Source organism: Nothobranchius furzeri, chromosome 9 (genome assembly GCF_043380555.1).
Source record: "Nothobranchius furzeri strain GRZ-AD chromosome 9, NfurGRZ-RIMD1, whole genome shotgun sequence".
In the NCBI taxonomy this organism is placed as follows: Eukaryota; Metazoa; Chordata; class Actinopteri; order Cyprinodontiformes; family Nothobranchiidae; genus Nothobranchius; species Nothobranchius furzeri.
This window is the reverse complement of record NC_091749.1, coordinates 68,872,810-68,890,036: the sequence shown is the minus strand read 5'-3', so window position 1 is coordinate 68,890,036 and position 17,227 is coordinate 68,872,810. Positions and strand designations below refer to the sequence as shown.

The 17,227-nt window shown below is 41.0% G+C and overlaps 1 protein-coding gene across 1 annotated transcript in view; it reads left to right on the top strand.

Moving 5' to 3' along the window:
• Positions 1–248: 248 nt before the first annotated feature.
• Positions 249–17,227, top strand: part of LOC129153261 (zinc finger protein 121) — a 39,875-nt gene continuing 22,896 nt past the window's right edge. The window contains exon 1 of the mRNA XM_054732595.2: positions 249–3,980. Coding sequence (XP_054588570.2) covers positions 3,812–3,980 — 169 coding nt within the window. The 5' untranslated portion in view covers positions 249–3,811. The remainder of the gene's footprint in view (positions 3,981–17,227) is intronic.

Here is a 17,227-nt window from a genome sequence, read left to right as displayed (position 1 = left end):
AGAGAGAGAGAGAGAGAGAGAGAGAGAGAGAGAGAGAGAGAGAGAGAGATCTGTATTACCGGTGTTCTGACTATCCGTGCTTCCTATATATATATTCTCAGAACAATGACGATTTACCAACTACTTTCACCCATGTCGAGAAAGTCATTCATTAAAGTGGAGATTTGTAAGACGTTAGCTCTTACCATCCAATTTCTCTACCTAATCCTTTATTAGACAAATTAATCCACATAGAACAAATAAGCGTCCCCCAATACTTATAGTTATTTGTTTGAATGTATAATTTGGGAGATTATACAACTATGATAAATGTATTATATGTATAATATAAAACTTTTGGATACTACTCTAATTTCCCTCTGGGATTAATAAAGTATCTTTGAATATTAATTTGGGACTCTTTCAGAATGACTGTAAACAATGGGAGAAATTTCTTGTTTACAGTATAACGATATTTTAGAAGCCATTTACAAGCTAACTGTCAGGTAAACATACAGCAGGCAGTAATTTAATAAAACAACTTAAAGAAATATTTACTGTGACCTTCGACGAGTTGAAAGTAACTAGATAAGTGACGAGATTAAACGTAAACTTCCACAGTAGCGCGTCTCGACTTGTAAACAGCCTGTGACGCAATAATCAGCCTGCGCATTTCCCCAAAGTAGCACATTTCGACGGGGAACACGGATAGTCGGAACACCTGTTCGTGTTCGTTAGTGGCCAACTGGCCATGAAAATTTGCTTTTGAAACTTAGAATTCGGTAAGGATACAAACAACCCCACAGCTATTGTGTAAATTATTGTTCTAAATAGTAATTTAACTATTATTTATTATCTGATTCACCAGCAACCCTTCCAACTATGCAAAAGCCAGCCTAACCCTAACCCTAACCCACCAAAATCTAGAACAGTGGTGTAAAAAGAAGGCATTAAAGTAATTAAGCATGCTGTTTTTATTCACAACCTGACTGGACAGCTCTGATAAACCAACCTGCTTCTTCATCTCCTGACTGTGGCCAGTTGGTGAAGCTGGCTAGCTTGGTGGCGTGCAGAATCCCTACACTGGCTTCCTGGAACCTGATTCATTTTCATGCAGGAAGCCACAAAACTGGACAATAACAGCTTCCCTAATGGTAGAGTAGTATTTTCTGGCCTTGGCCTGATGGACACCCCGGATATTTTGAGCATTGGGAGACTGAATCTAAAAATAATTTGAGGAAGAATAACACATAAATAAATAACTGCTCTCTATTGATTATGGTACATGTTAACAATTCTAACTAATTTTATAGGTCATTACACATTATTATTACTTAGCCAATACCTGCTCAAGGTGTTGTACAAGGCCCCGGTATCCTGGCAGGAAGTGGTCCAGGGCACACAGCAGGTGTCCTACCCAACGGGTCCCACCTATTCTGGTGGGCACCTATAGCTTTTGGCCAAGAACCTGAAAGCTGTTAACTAGGTTTGCCCTGTTGAGTGGACTGATGTGATAGAAGGTGTATAGCCCAGATAGCAGGTCTTCCACTTTCTGAAACATCACATTTGAGCGCATAGCATCAGAAAAGCTCAATTCGAGGCGGTGTGCCATGCAGTAAATGCCAGTGATGTAGGTCCGGTCACCCTTCAACTTGCTGACGACTCCATTTTTTGCTCCAGTCATTACTGCCGCTCCTTCTGTTCCCATAGCGACCATTTTGCTTCCCTAGTCATCACTCACTTCATCCTTGATGTCACTAATGGCTTTGCTAATGTGTGATGCGTCTGCCTTCTCCACTGACTTGATGCCAACAAATGTTGACTTGATTTTGCCTTTGTGATTAAATCTAACATATACCAACTCCTCCTCTTTCACAGAACTGTCTGTGGAGCCATCAGTGGTTATAAAGAGAAATGTTGTGTTTTTAAAACTCTCTCTAATGTTGTTTGTTTCTACCTCAGCTTTATAGTGCACAAACACTTTGGCCTGCCCTTCATTCCTGTATGTTGATCCCACAGTTATTCCCTTTTGTTCATCCAGACTGCAAAGAATAAAGATATGAATGTTAAAAATAAAAATATATTTGTATATTCGCATAATTAAATAAGCATAACTTGCCTTCCTGGTGATAACATTTTGTATTATTAGAATTAATTAGCCATATTTCACATCTGAACTTAAGAGCATGAACATTCAATTCAATTCAAAATCAAAGATACTTTATTAATCCCAGAGGGAAATTAGAGTTTCAGTACACACAATTCTGAGATCAGACATACATACATGTACAGTGCAATGATACGATCAGTGATAGATTATGGGAGTATAGTTTATAGTTCAGCATCTAAAACATGAATGAAACGGATTGAAATCATACAAAGTCAAGCATTAAGAGTGTGTTGTGGAGCAATAAAAACTACACCTATTGTGGCAATACAGGTAGAAATGGGAGAGATACCAATACAGCTTAGGATAAAACAGGTAGCTTTAAATTATTGGGCAAGTATACGAGGGTGTGAGGACAACGAACACATGGCAAAAAGGGCACTGAGTCCGTGTTGGGAAAAGGAGAAACTGAAGAAGGAATATGGTAGCTGGAAAGTGCAAGATTTGGCAAAAGAGAGTAAGATCCAAGATAAAGTACAAATTAAAAAGTTTTTATATACGGTTAATCCAAAATGGATATTTCCGGAAGTGTGTGTTGATTATAGTATTTATGATGAGAAGCAGTGGGGGGAAAGGAAATTGAGATAAAATTACAGAATATAGATTAAAAAGCGATGAGTCTTTTGTGCAAATCTTTACAGATGGATCAAAGGAACTGGTAGGGGGAAAACCGGGTTTGCATTTGTAATACCACATATAGGAGTAGTAGTTAGGGAAAGAACTCCAGATCATTTATCTGTGTACACAGTGGAGATGTTAGCTATCTTATTTAGTCTTCAATGGAGCCACTGAAATTAAATCTATCATTAAAGCACATGTAATGGCAGAGTGGCAAAGAATGTGGGAAAGGGAAGAGAAAGGAAGACATTTATTTCAGATACAAGGGAAAGTAGGAAAATGGAAAAATATAAGAATGAATAGTAGAGATCAAAGAATAATATCAAGATTGAGAATGGGACATACTGGGCTTAATAATACGATGCATCTGAAAGGGAAACATCCCACAGGTTTGTGTGGATGTGGGGTGGGGAGAGAAACAGTGGAACATGTTTTATGTGACTGCATAAAATATGAGGAAAGTAGAGGACAACTCAGGGAGAAATTAAAAAACATAGGAGGTGGAGTGATAAATGTAAAGAATTTGTTAAATGGTGAAGAAAGGAAATATAAGTTGGTTATTGAGTATCTAAGACACTGTGGTTTGTTGAACAGAATTTAGTTTTTTTTACGCTCTTTCTCCGACTCACCCTCCAGCACAGTAGGTGGCGGAAATGCGCCTAGAAGTTGGGTGCCACCCGCCATTAAACACGAAGAAGAAGATGCACCACTAGAGGGGAGCATTGGTGTCTGCAAAGTTGCTAGCGCGAGTGAAAGCCCATTGAAACAAGAAGCTCTGTATCTATCGTTTATTTCCTACCTTTGACCCTGGGACTCCGCTTGGGATGTTTGGACCGATCGCTGCGTACAACGACACTCTGCTAACAGGCGGCGTTCCCGTTTTCAAACAAAATTGCCCCTTTTAGCGTGTGTGCCTTTTAGCCATTTCCCGAATCGTTGGGAACGGAACCTAACTTCAGCCTCGTGGACAAGAGGAAGGAACAGAAAAAGAAGAAGACCGTTAGCAACTTTAGTTTATTGTTTAGCCTTGTGAGGTGAATATTAAACATGTATTCAGGAGAGTCTCTGATGGAGTTTGTCACCAGGCAAGTAGCTACTGCTAGAGAAATCATCGCGAAGGTTCAAGAAGCCATGGCCCCGTTCGAGGAAGGGTTCGGTGGCCAGCGCAGACTGTCGGATATGAGCTGGAAACCACAGAGCAGCTCACACAGGGCAGGTAAGAAAACCAGCGGGTACCGAGGGGAAGAGCTTTAGGATTAGCATAAATTACGTGATTATTGTGGCAGAACAGGACCAGTTTTAGCCATTTATGGTAAATAAAGGTGACGTAAAGGCCCCTGTGTGATGTGAAATGTAGAACAATTTCTATAAACAAAGACTGATTCAATCTCCCAAAGTGGATGCTATAATCACTCTTAGCAAGTGAAGTAGTCCAGTTTAGATATTTTGGAGTTAATTTAGATTCAGAAAATGGCCCAGAATGATGTGATGTAGGCTACACAAAAGGGAAGAGAGGTGGAGCTGAGGGTGGGGCTGTAAGGCTGGGATCAAATGTCGAACTGAAGCTAATGTTGCTACAATCTAACCCAAAGCTAACGCGGAGGTGGGAGCTAAGCTAACGGAGGTAGCAACCTAGCTACAACCGGTGTTGTGCCAAAGTAGTTACCCCCGTTAAAAATTGTTTCCCCATTCACGGGAGCGCGCAAAGTAGGAGGAGCCACTTGCCCAGCTCCGTTCTGTACGCTACTTGTCACTGATCTGCAGTCGACGCAATAAAGAGTAAAAGCTGGGAAACAGCAGGCTCGATTAATTTAATATTAGTTTCGTGACATTGTAATGTGCCATGTGGAATAACCTGCTGGGAACACTGTATAGAAAAATACTTTGATACTATAATACTGTAAAACCAGACGTGATCATGGAAAGTTCGGTGAATTTACACTCGGTTTACACTTTGTTTTTGTTGGAGTTGTTATCACGAAATAGTTTATTTGCAAAATCAATCACAGTATAACCAATAACTACAGTAACGTTGCAGAGGGTTTCTTCACAGCAAAAGTTAAGGAGGGATACAGATTTTATCAGGCTGTGTGGCCTCGGCTGCCAAAATGTGCCGCCCCCCCCCCCCCCCCCTCAATAATGCACATTGGCGTTGTTATCACGAAATACTTTATTTGCAAAATAAGTCACAGTATAACTAATAACTACAGAAACTTTGGAGAACATTTTCTTTTTTTTAGACTTCTTAATTTAACATCTACATCTATACATGTAGATATGTGTGTTCTCAACTATGTGTGCCATAAGAACACTAGCTGTGCACCTTTAGTGTCAATTATGTACAAGCGAAACAAATAAACACGTCTTCTGGTGGTGGGCTTTTCAAGCAGAGCTGGTGGAACCACCGCAAACACATCTCACACTGAATCTGTAAAAAAAAAATACAAATCCCAATGTTTAAATTTCATTTATGGGATTTGATCATAACATTTAGCAGTCTTTCATGATGACATTACCCATTTATTGTCAGTTTCATGCTCTTCTTCCCCGCAGAAATGACAGATGTTTGTCAGGTCATCTGTTTTAAAAAGTGAAAAAGTAGCACATGGACTATACTACCTACTGCTCTTATTACTTCATTCAAACAACTATATCGTTTGTTTCTACAGCCATCATGATGAAAATATTCATGATGTCAGAACACTGAATGGTGGAAAATTAGTTACCTGTCTCTAGGAGGAGAGTGGTGGCAATTTGCAGCCTGTGTATTCACGGCCTTTTTTGTAGATGGAAAGTCTATTGACTCTTTTTGCAAGATCTTTTCGGCAAACTGAAAAAGAGATTCTAAGATGACTAAATAGGCTAATATCGTAAATGTTATTTTATAGAAATGTGTTTTTTTGAATCAATTTCTTTATTCTCTTGTGTAATTATCTTATATTCCTTTTCCTGTCATTAACATTTATTACAACACATTTCCAATATTCTTGTATATGTGTATGCATTACGGTTAAGACTCGTACTTTCAATGCAGACTCCACATGAGGTAGCGTCCAATTGTTTTGGGTGTTTGACTGTGTCACAAGTCCACCTTGAGACGTTGCATCCTTTTTTTTTCTCGCATGAATGCCCTGAAAGACAAGTACAATAAAAACAAATAACATGTTTTTAAATTTTGGTGACACAAAAAGGCTAACAGTATGGAGAGATTAAGTGTCTGTTGAACATCAAGTTAAGAACCTTGACCACACAGTTTTGTTAAAATCATAACTTTTGAAAAGTCTACAACGCATTTCCGTGGACAATTACTTGTGCTTTTGTTTTTCTGTTTCCTCCCATGATATAGAAATCAATCACTCACACAGTACACTTTGAAGAGATGTGGAGGAGAAACAAAGATGAAATTCACACATGTACAACCTGTGTGAAATTATTTTAGACATTTGTCTGATGTTTTATTGCTAAACCTCCACAACACTTTATGCAACTACTAAACATTATTATCCTCGTGCTATATTTTCTAATATAAAAACATAATCTCATACAGACATCAGGTCCTCAAATAAACATTGAAACATAAGGAGACTTCTCTTTAAAGTCGAAATTAACCCATAACACCACAATATCAGAAGGCCAACACAAAAAGTTGAACCTGTTGCTGCTAGTTTTTTAATTATGAGTACCATTGTTTGGGGGGGGGGGGTGAGCTCAATTGGGTCTGATGCTCATTAATTATACAGAATTTTAGGCTTTTAATACACTTCAAAAGAAGAGTGACAAAAAATAATTCACCCCCCTCAGAGTTGTCATGAGTGTAAACTAGATCATTTAAACAAAAAACATGTTTTGGTACCAGGCTGTAAACATGTTTATTTCTGCTGTGAAATTGGTATTTTTAACATGGGAGTCCATGAGGATTTGCTCGCTTCTGACACCAGCCCCTAGTGGATGAGGGTGGAACTGCAAATTATGTCATTTCCGCGTTGGCCTCACTTTCAGAACCGAATTGTGGGGGCTTGGTTTACGCAAACACGGTCCCAGAACTCTCACCCCTCCTATCAGGTATAATCCTTAAGCCACGCCCTTCTGGATATGTGAACGCACTCTGCCACAGTGAATAAAGAGAGAAGAACACCTGTCACAGTTCATGTGAATCAATGGCCGAATGACCGGTAAGTGAAAAACAAACAATATAAATGTCTAACATGAATAATTTATTTTAACTTATTCATATGGCAAGGAAGTATGTTTTAAAAAGTTTATTTCGGGATTATTTTCAGCTTCAAGAGTAATAAATAGCATGGCAGCTTGCTAGTATTAGCAAAAGTAAGCTACTACTGTTAATAGCTGACAGAACAACTCCTATGATTTTGTAAGTCAAATGTTGTTGTGGCCTCTTGTTTCGTAGTGAAATGGGTTCTTTATTTTTCCACATCAGTTTAGTTTAGAATAGAGTTGATATTATTTTAGATTCTTTTCTTCCTGTGTACAGGTGTGCAGAACCCATTTCACTATTTGTGGAAAACAATGGATTACGTAGATTGGATACAAATTCTACTTCACCAGTAGTGATTTCACCACAATAATAATCATTCAAAGCATCCATAGACCAACGTATAATTGTATTGGGTGGATTATCATTACTCTTTACATTTTTAGTCATTATTTAAAGATAATTAGTAAAATAGCTCAAATGTATTTGCTGAGAGCTCTGCAGTTTTTCAGACATTCCACATTGGGAAAGTAAATATTATGTTCAGGTAGTTTTTACCACTCTTCATTAGCATGTAGCAATTATTAGCCATCATCTTCTTTTTCTAATCTTTCATCAGATTCCTGAACTTGGAAACATCCCAGACTGCTGGAGAGTTGCCGAATACCTGACCCAAGTCTCTTGTTTGACATCATGGATGAAACATCACCTAGTGGCTCCTCCTGCATCAGATGAACCTGGTGTATTTGCACAACCTATAGAGAACAGCAGCATCCTCAAATGGAAGAGTATGTTTTGAAGAGGGGGTCCTCTGGCTTCCCAGACGACAGTGGAAGGAGCATCCATGCAGAGGGACATGGTCACAGGGTTGCAACACCAAGTTATTGTGTCTGATGAACTCGGGACAGATACTCAGACCCACATGGACAATATAAAGCTTTTATCTCTAACACAAGCTAACTACATTAGACAAAGACTATTGCGGATACTCATTAATTTTATTTACCATTGCTAAATTACCTTTGTCCATATGTGATCACTGTGTATATTTGTAGTAATTTCTATTTATTACTTTTTCATTTTGCAGGGTGTTTCATTTCTTTATTCAAATGTAAAAGTTTAAATAATACAACAACTCTTGGATTCTTCGTTCTAAACACAAAAGTTAAACACATCCACAAGAAAAAAATGTCTAATCTACGTAGTATTCAGTATCCAGTATCAATATTCTACATTTTTCAATGACCTAAATGCTTCTAATAAAACAGGTTAGTGTGCAGTGAGAAGCCATTTTGTGTTGGATCCCTTAGAAGCTGTCCAGCGTCTTCGTGCTATGGACCTGTATGCCTGAAACACAGAAATATACAAAGAAAACATCAATTTGGCATTTAACTTTTTCTACGACAGTTATTATCAAAAACAGGAAATATTCTATAAAGTTTAAATTAGAATTCTGCATAGAGACGTTCATGACTCACATTTAACATCTGTTGAAGATAATCAAAATTCACATGATGCAGCTCTTTGTAATCAACTTTAAAATAAACGATTGTATCTGAAATGCTTTGTTTAGTAATTTTTTGTTCCTTTATAGTTGTGCAGTTTTGCTTTTCCATTATTGATAAATAAAAGTATTTAGTACACGGTATGCAATTTTTAAAGTATCTATTAAAATAATTTAAATGGGGAAAATAATTATTAAACAGCTGTGAATCAATTATGCTGCCACAGCCCCACCTAGTGGGCAACTTTTGTTTCTTTATTGTGCATTTTTCCTTAGTGGGACGAGATCGCCCGTTGCAGAACCACAAAGGCGGAGCTGCACCAGAGTCAGCCCTACCCAATCCATCAGAGTCAGTCCAATTCCTTCCAGTTGTCAGACTTGATAGCGTTCTGGAACCAAAGAGGGTGTTATAGCTAATATCATCTAAAATGTAAGATTGAGGACGGAGTTGAGATGTTAATTGAACAGTTTTTGTAAAGGTTCCATATTAACTTTTGGAACTTTTTACCATGTTATATTGTCATTTCCTCATAAGAAATACCCCAAAGCTGTTTTTGGCCTCATTCACGCATTTTCCTCCCATCTCAGCTTCAATTTGGTCTCCTCCCCCTGAAGCGGGTCTGGTCTTGGTTCTCAAATGTGGATATTCTGTGAATTTTTTTGACAAATTACTTCTGAAATGACTTCTACTGAGACACCACTGGACAAACCATATATCCCATCTAACAAGACACACTGGATGGCACAATTACATGTGACGTCACTTGCTTCTTATCAGACGTAGTGGTGAAGTGGTTATGGGGTCAAATTAGCATGTAGGTTTGCTCAGGTTCGCCTCATCGACATATAAATATTGGACAATGTGTTTCCATAGGCCCAAATAACACGTTTTTGAAGAAAAATGGGAGGTGGCCACCACCGCCATTTTGACCATCAAGCCCAGACAATTCCACAAAAGGGAAGAGAGGTTAGGGCTGCTCGATTATGGCAAAAACAATAATCACGATTATTATGACTAGGGCTGCAACTAACGATTATTTTCATAATCGATTACTCTGTCGATTATTTTTTCGATTAATCGATTAATCGGTTTATTATTGTTTAGCTATTTAACCTATACAAGTGATGAATACATTTCAGTTAAGAAAAACATAAGAGAATTGTGCAGTTGACTGCAATCTATTTTATTGCACATGAACACAGTCAGCGGTGTAAAATGAGCTAAACAGTGCAAAATATCAGTCCAGAATAATTTTTTGGCATCAAAATATAAGAGGTAAATTCCATAAAAAATAATGTAGAATCTAGAATAGAGTTTGTAAGTGGTATGCATTGCTGGGGGGTGAGTGTCTTGTTCCCCATGTAGTTGTCCATCGTTGCTTGTTTTTGTCTGCATAAGAAACACAAATAGACTGAAATAGTTACACATATAAAATAAAGCAGCACACACACTACAACAGTAAATCAATATTATATTATTTAAATTAACAATATACAGTGATCATTAGGGCTGCAACAACGAATCGATAAATTCGATGAAAATCGATTACTAAAAGCGTTGGCAACGAATTGCGTCATTGATTCGTTGTGTCACACAACTCTTCCAAAAGCGCGCCCCCCTTCCCGCCCGCAGACAGATCAGCGGGAGGGAGAGCTGGCAGATCAGCGCGAGGGAGAGCCGGCAGGTGTTTGGAAGAGGAACATGGCAGAAGCAGCGAGAGTCAAAAAAGTAAAAACTTTTTAAGTTTGGGAGCATTTTCAGTTAAATCAGGCGAAGACATTCGTTACCTGCAACGTGTAGGTCAGACTTAGCATGGCACGGGATGATGCAGCGTCTTAAACGCAAGCATGTCGCGATCATCAGCGAGGAAGGAGAGAACTCTGTGTCCGGGTAAATTAAAAACTTTTCAAAAGTGATTCGTCCAAGTCCCGGATTATTACACAGGCTAGACATGCCCTAAACTCGTAAAAAAGAGTCTAAAGTCGTGAGCGTGCGAACCGGTTCCGCCCAAGGCCGGATTAACTGGGCAATTGCCCAGGGCCCACAAACTCTAAAGGGCCCAGGGCACGAGCAAAATACTGTATCTATAATTTCCCGCTTTATGAGGACTATGGTGACCGTACGTTCCGTTTTCCCCGGACATGTCCACCTTTCACTCTCTTTCCGGGCGTTCGGACTGCGGGTTCTTGTATTGATGAAAATGTCCGGCTTTTCATCCAGGAGCAGGGATCGAATTATGGGGGAGCTGTATATCCTACACATCCGGGGGAGCCGTAAAAAAGTTTTCTATATTATATCATTTTTGGACTCTTTTGAGCAGAGAGCAGCACAGCGCTGTTGTTGCGCAGCGATCCAGGCAGCTGCTTCCAGCGCACGGTCCATTCTCAATGTGGCGCAACCAAAAAACTATAATTAGCACACGATCGTTCATGTCTGCACATGTTCTCTATTTTCTGTCTTATTTGTGCCTGAAGCGCGCTACTGCGGAGCTCATCACCTGTGCTGCGGTGATTTCACCTCACGCAGCATTGAAAACGCGCTCCGTGCTTTGCGGTCAGGAGATCCCTTTGATCTGCTCAGAAGTAACTGATGAGGTGACGAAGTAAGAATCCAGGCTGCAGTTTTTCTGGAGAATTAAGAGGAGATGCAGGAAGATGAGAGACAGGACAGGAAAATAGCTAAATAAAAACAAGAAAACAAAACAAAGTGTTGAAAAGTAAAATGTAGGTAGATTTATCTCTACTACACGTTTTTACCAGTAAAAAACAATAAGTTATACACGTGTAGTATTTATACATCTGATACAATTCAGATCACCTTCAAAACTCAGTCACACACCCAGGGCCGTTTCAAGACATTTTGGGGGCCAAGGCAAAATGCCGCCCCCCCCATAACTGGGCTCCCCAGAAGCCTCTGTGTAATTCCTACCCAGTAGTGTTAGTTATACAGTGTTTATAAAAGCCCCTCAGACATTACTGACATGTTCTAATATTATCAGATGAAAAACTAAATTATCAGACATGCTGTCTCATCTGCTGCTTTTCTAAACTTGCAAAAAGTAACAAAACCATTTGAAAGCCACTATTTGTGGATTCTCTGAAAGTTTCCATGGAGTGTGTGACAACTTATTTTTTCAGTCATTTTTGGAAATAGTGATCAATTTTGATTAATTCACAGCCTATGTTTAATTACATTTAAAAATTAGTTGTTTGACATCCCCAGTTATAATAAATGTCTACAGATGAGATCAAACAAAACAGATGAGAATTGCCCTTAAGCTGTTTAACTTGGACCAAGCATTTTAGGTCACAGATAGATGTAGCTTAGGGTCTCTGTCTATACACCTTATAAGACAATTTAGGTGATGGCATGTTGTTTTTCTGCTATTGAACTGTTTTCTAATAATGTTGTGTTAAATAAAGTGAAGGAAGGAGAGAAATAACGTTTCCCTAGCAGTTTTAAAAAATTTCCCCATGTAATCCGATTAATCGATTAATCGTGTCGAGACCCCATCCGATTAATCGATTATCCAAATAATTGTTTGTTGCAGCCCTAGTGATCATTTATTTTGATAAAAATGTGTTGTGAGGCGTTTTACAGCGTTGGATAGTAAAACAGCCTTTTAATAGTAAAAAAATGACTTTTTCTGAATTTCTCCTGTATTTAAAAATTGAAAGCGTATAACTATGCCGCGTTATATTCACCTGGACACAGCTCGTCTGTATATTTTTCTCCGTGGAGTTGTCCTTTTTTGAATGAGGAACATAGTTATGGGTTTGTGCCGTTTTTCTCTTAACGAGAACATTCTTATAAACAGACGTGCTAAATTTGGCAAGCGCATGATACACAACACGGAGGAGATTCACGATTGCATCTAGTCAGTTAGAAGTAGAACACGGTAGACCGACGCGGCAAAAAAACATGTTTAACATCCACTATAACGAACTCAGCTAAAACACTAAGTCCCAAATTTGTTCTGCATGTAGTGATGGACCCTTATATTTAGCTTGTTTATTTTCTGTTACTTACCGGGCTGGCTCCTCCGTTGCTGCATCAGCCCCACATGTTTTCGTCTCAAATGTTCACTTAGGGACGCCGTGCTTCCGTGCCATGCTAGATGGTTTTAGCATATTTTGCAGGTCTCCCGTCTTTTCATGGCATCTAGAGTGAAGTGCTCCCAAACTCGTGAGGTTTTTGTCCAGGGTTTCTCTTCAGTTTCTTCCGTATTTCTTGTTCCGCCGGCCGCCATCTCTCACAGCAAGATGCGCGTCAGTAATGTGTTACGTCATGAAAACTGAGGGCACTTATTGGCTCATTTCTTCTTCTACGGCTCCACTGGTAGATCAGTGGCTCATTACTGCCACACACTGGCAGCAAATTTAACAGATTGTAACCGATGTCAGATTATGGTAAAAATAGACTTTATGCGGTAAAATGTGATTATTAAACAACTAATCGATGACTAAAAAAGTTGTTAACTATTTTAATAATTGATTAAATCGATTAGTTGTTTCAGCTCTAATTATGACTGAAATTGAGATCTCGATTATTTAGGATGATTTTTCAATTTCTGTTGATTTTATTTATTTATTTTTTTTCAGTCATAAAATTGGTCAGGGCACAATCAGCACAAAAATAAATAAGAAACAAGATGATCACTAAAATAACTCCTGATTCCCAGTATAATAAGACCAATATACTTACAGCTCATAGTCCATGACCCAAGGGCTATAGACCTTGGTTTAACTCATTTAAGTCTATCCAGTACAGACCCAAATACCAATATCTTGCAAATACTGACAGCAAAAATTATACAATGCATTTAAAACAAATAAATGCAAATAAATTGATGTTTACAAAATGTTGTATAACATTTATGTAGGCATGTCAAGGTGCTGTAGGAGAGTGCACTAGCACCGTGTCCTCAGACAGATTAGTTATTATTTATCAGCGTGAGGAACTTATTTCTACCTTATTTATAAACTATTTATTTACAAGTCCATCAGTTAATGTAATAATTGTCCCAACCACAGCTGCACCCCCCACCCCCAACCTGGTCTCACAGCAATCAGTGGCAAGCTGCACGTGTGTTTAGCGCGCCGCACACGCACATTTAGCTGTTTTTAGTGGCTCAGGAGTCCGCAGGTGCGGTGTGTGTGTCACTCACTCTGATTACTCCAACAAGGAGCCGGCTCCGAGAGCTGTTTCTTTAGCGACTGACACATCACTACACCATTCCCTTTCCTAATGTCCCAAAGAACGGTCCGGAGCGCAGGCGGAGTGTTTAGCTAACCTGCAGGAAATGTCAACGACAGTTATCCAGAAAGTAGCTAAGGGTTACTAGAGATGTTTCTGAGGTGTTGGCTAGATGCTTTTAAGATTTAAAAAGTCAAGAAGGGGGTCTGAAAAGCTGTTAGAAATGGCGTCAAAGTCGCCAAGTTGGCAACACTGTGGGAGGAGCGCTTCTTTTGCAACTCAGGGCAGCGCAAGTGGGAGGAGCAAATAATGGGCTTGTTTTGTTTGTATAATCGTTCAAAACTCAGATCGTAATTGTGATTAAAATTCGATTAATTGAGCAGCCCTAAGAGAGGTGGAGCTGAGGGTGGGGCTGTAAGGCTGGGATCAACTGACGACACCCGGTCAAACTAGCTACAAGCTAATCCAAAGCTAACGCGGAGGTGGGAGCTAAGCTAACAGGGGTAGCAACGTAGCTACAACCGGAGTTAACTGTGCACAACACCAGAGCTTCTGAGTCGGAGATATGCCGGGCTGACTGCTGGGTAAAACCGAGTGGAACACTGAGGTCTCCCCAGAGCTCCACAAGCTGGCAGCCCGCACAGCAGACAGAAGCCGCAATCAGACAGAGATGCGCCGAGCTGCAGGGAGGGGAGAGCCGAGTGGAACACAGAGGTCTCCCGAGAGCTCCACAAGCCGATAGTCGGAACCCAGCTCCACCAACATGTTATATTTCAACCCATTTTCTAAAGTGCAGCATTAGCAGCTACCTACAACAACATCATAGATATCGAGGAGTACACATATACGGTGAGCTCATACATCACCAAATGCATTGATGACGTTACACAGGTGAAAAGCGTCACAACTCGAGCAAACCGGAAGCCATGGCTAACAGGAGAGGTCCTCAGGCTGCTAAAGGCCAGAGATAAGGCTTTCAGAGCTGGGGATGAAATAGGCCTGAGAACAGCAAGAGCAAACCTGTCCCGTGGCATCAGGAAAGCAAAACAGGACTACACACACAAGATAACCTCCCACTTCAATGACAGCAAGGACGCACGGAGCCTATGGCAAGGCATCCAGGCTATTACAGACTACAAGCCTGCAGCGCGTAGCTGTGAGAACGACACCACTCTGCTCAACAACCTGAACAGCTTCTTTGCACGATTTGAGACACAGAACAACACACGCCCACAGAAAACACCACCACCTCCACACAACCAGCCTCTGTGCCTTTCTGTTGCCAGCATGAAGAGGACACTCATCACCATCAATGCCCGGAAAGCAGCAGGTCCGGACAACATCCCTGGTAGTGTGCTGAAAGACTGCGCAGAGGAGCTGAAGAATGTCTTCACAGACATCTTTAACACCTCCCTGAGGCAAGCCACTGTCCCATCAAGACTGCCACCATCATACCTGTTCCAAAGAAACCATCCCCAGCTTGTTTCAATGACTACCGCCCCGTGGCACTGACACCCATTATTATGAAGTGCTTTGAACAACTAGTCATGTCACACATCAAATCCACCCTACCCCCCACTCTGGACCCATACCAGTTCACATACAGAGCGAAACGATCCACAGAGGATGCAATCTGCTCTGCCCTCCACCCAGCCCTAACTCATCTGGACAAGAAAGACTCATATGTGAGAATGCTGTTCATAGACTTTAGCTCAGCATTCAACACCATAATACCACAACAACTCATCTGTAAACTGGACAGACTGGGCCTCAGCACCTCCCTTTGCAACTGGCTGCTGGATTTCCTCAGCCAGAGGCCGCAAGTGGTGCGTGTGGGCAACAAGGTCTCAAACAGCATCACCCTGAGCACGGGGGCTCCACAAGGCTGTGTGCTCAGTCCTCTGCTCTTCACCCTGTTGACACATGACTGCGCACCAACTTTCAGCTCCAACCACCTTGTGAAGTTTGCGGACGACACAACGCTGGTAGGGCTCATCACCAAGGACGATGAGATCCACTACAGGAAAGAGGTTGAGCTCCTGACCACTTGGTGCAGAGACAACAACCTCCAGCTAAATGTTAGTAAGACCAAGGAGATCATTGTCAACTTCCAGAGAGGCCACAACAACTACCCCCCATTGACCATCGACGGCGCTGCGGTGGAGAGAGTGAGCAGCACGAAGTTCCTGGGGGTGCACATCAGGGAGGACCTCTCCTGGACCACCAACACAGCATCACTGGCCAAGAAAGCTCAACAGCGCCTCTACTTCCTGCGCAAACTCAAGCGGCCAAGTGCTCCTGAGAGGATAGTTGGTGCACCACTCCCCTCCCTGCAAGACATTTACACCACTCGCCTCACCCGCAAAGCCATCACAATTGTCAACGACCCCACCCACCCTGCGCACTGTCTGTTCAGCCTCCTGCCCTCTAGAAAGAGATACAGAAGTCTCCGCTCCCGCACTACCAGGCTCACCAACAGCTTCGTCTACCAGGCTGTGAGACTGCTGAACTCACTTCCCTCACAGATCCCAGCCAGTAGAATCACCAGTGTGACAGGAGTATAGGATGACAGACTGGACCCTACACCCCACCCCACCCACCCACCCACACACAAACACACACACACACACACACACACACACACACACACACACACACACACACACACACACACACACACACACACACACACACACACACACACAGCCCTATAGCCATACATATAAATATAAATATATATATCAGACGTCACGCTAAAGTCACTCGACAGACAGGGTTAAAAAAAATGATCGACCTTTTTCCCCATCACTTTCATTTTTATGTTTATGTATTATGCATTTTTGAAATAGTAATTAATAAACATTCAATACCATTACAATTTCCTTTGATTTAATTTTAAATCAATACGAGTGCCCAGGTAGCACATAAAAAATGCAATTTAACTGTTTTCTTAAAGCAGGAACATTTAACCTGTGCGGCCAGAGCTCTCTCCTTCCTTCTGCTCTATGTAAACCTGAGCTGATCACCTACTTGTGCGTAATCAAATGTCTGTAAGGAAAAGATGGAAAAGCTATAGTCATGAGGTTCACTTTTGCCTCAGACCGACTTATTGCTGTTTTATGGTGTGGCTGAATCTGCGACCCACTGCCACACGGACTGGAATAACAAATGCTGCAGTAACGTGAGTTGTGGTCAGGTTCATGAGGAGTCACTGCTGGAGCGGACTCGACTTTAATACGTCATCCCAAAATAGAAGCCAACATCTTAATTTGACCTTGAATGAAAAATGTTGTTATAAAACTTCAAAAGTTTTTATCACAGAGGAGGCAGCGCTCATTTCTGCCTTCAGTCTGATGGCGCAGCGTGCGCTTGTTGAATCAGTATGTGTGTGTGTGTGTGTGTGTGTGTGTGTGTGTGTGTGTGTGTGTGTGTGTGTGTGAGCGGCACAGCTCCATGAGCCGCTCCAGTCACCACGTCTCGTTATTGGTGCCATTTAAACCAATGTTGTAAAATTACTTCTGCCCAGCGTGAGTGGGTGTCTAGCGTTCA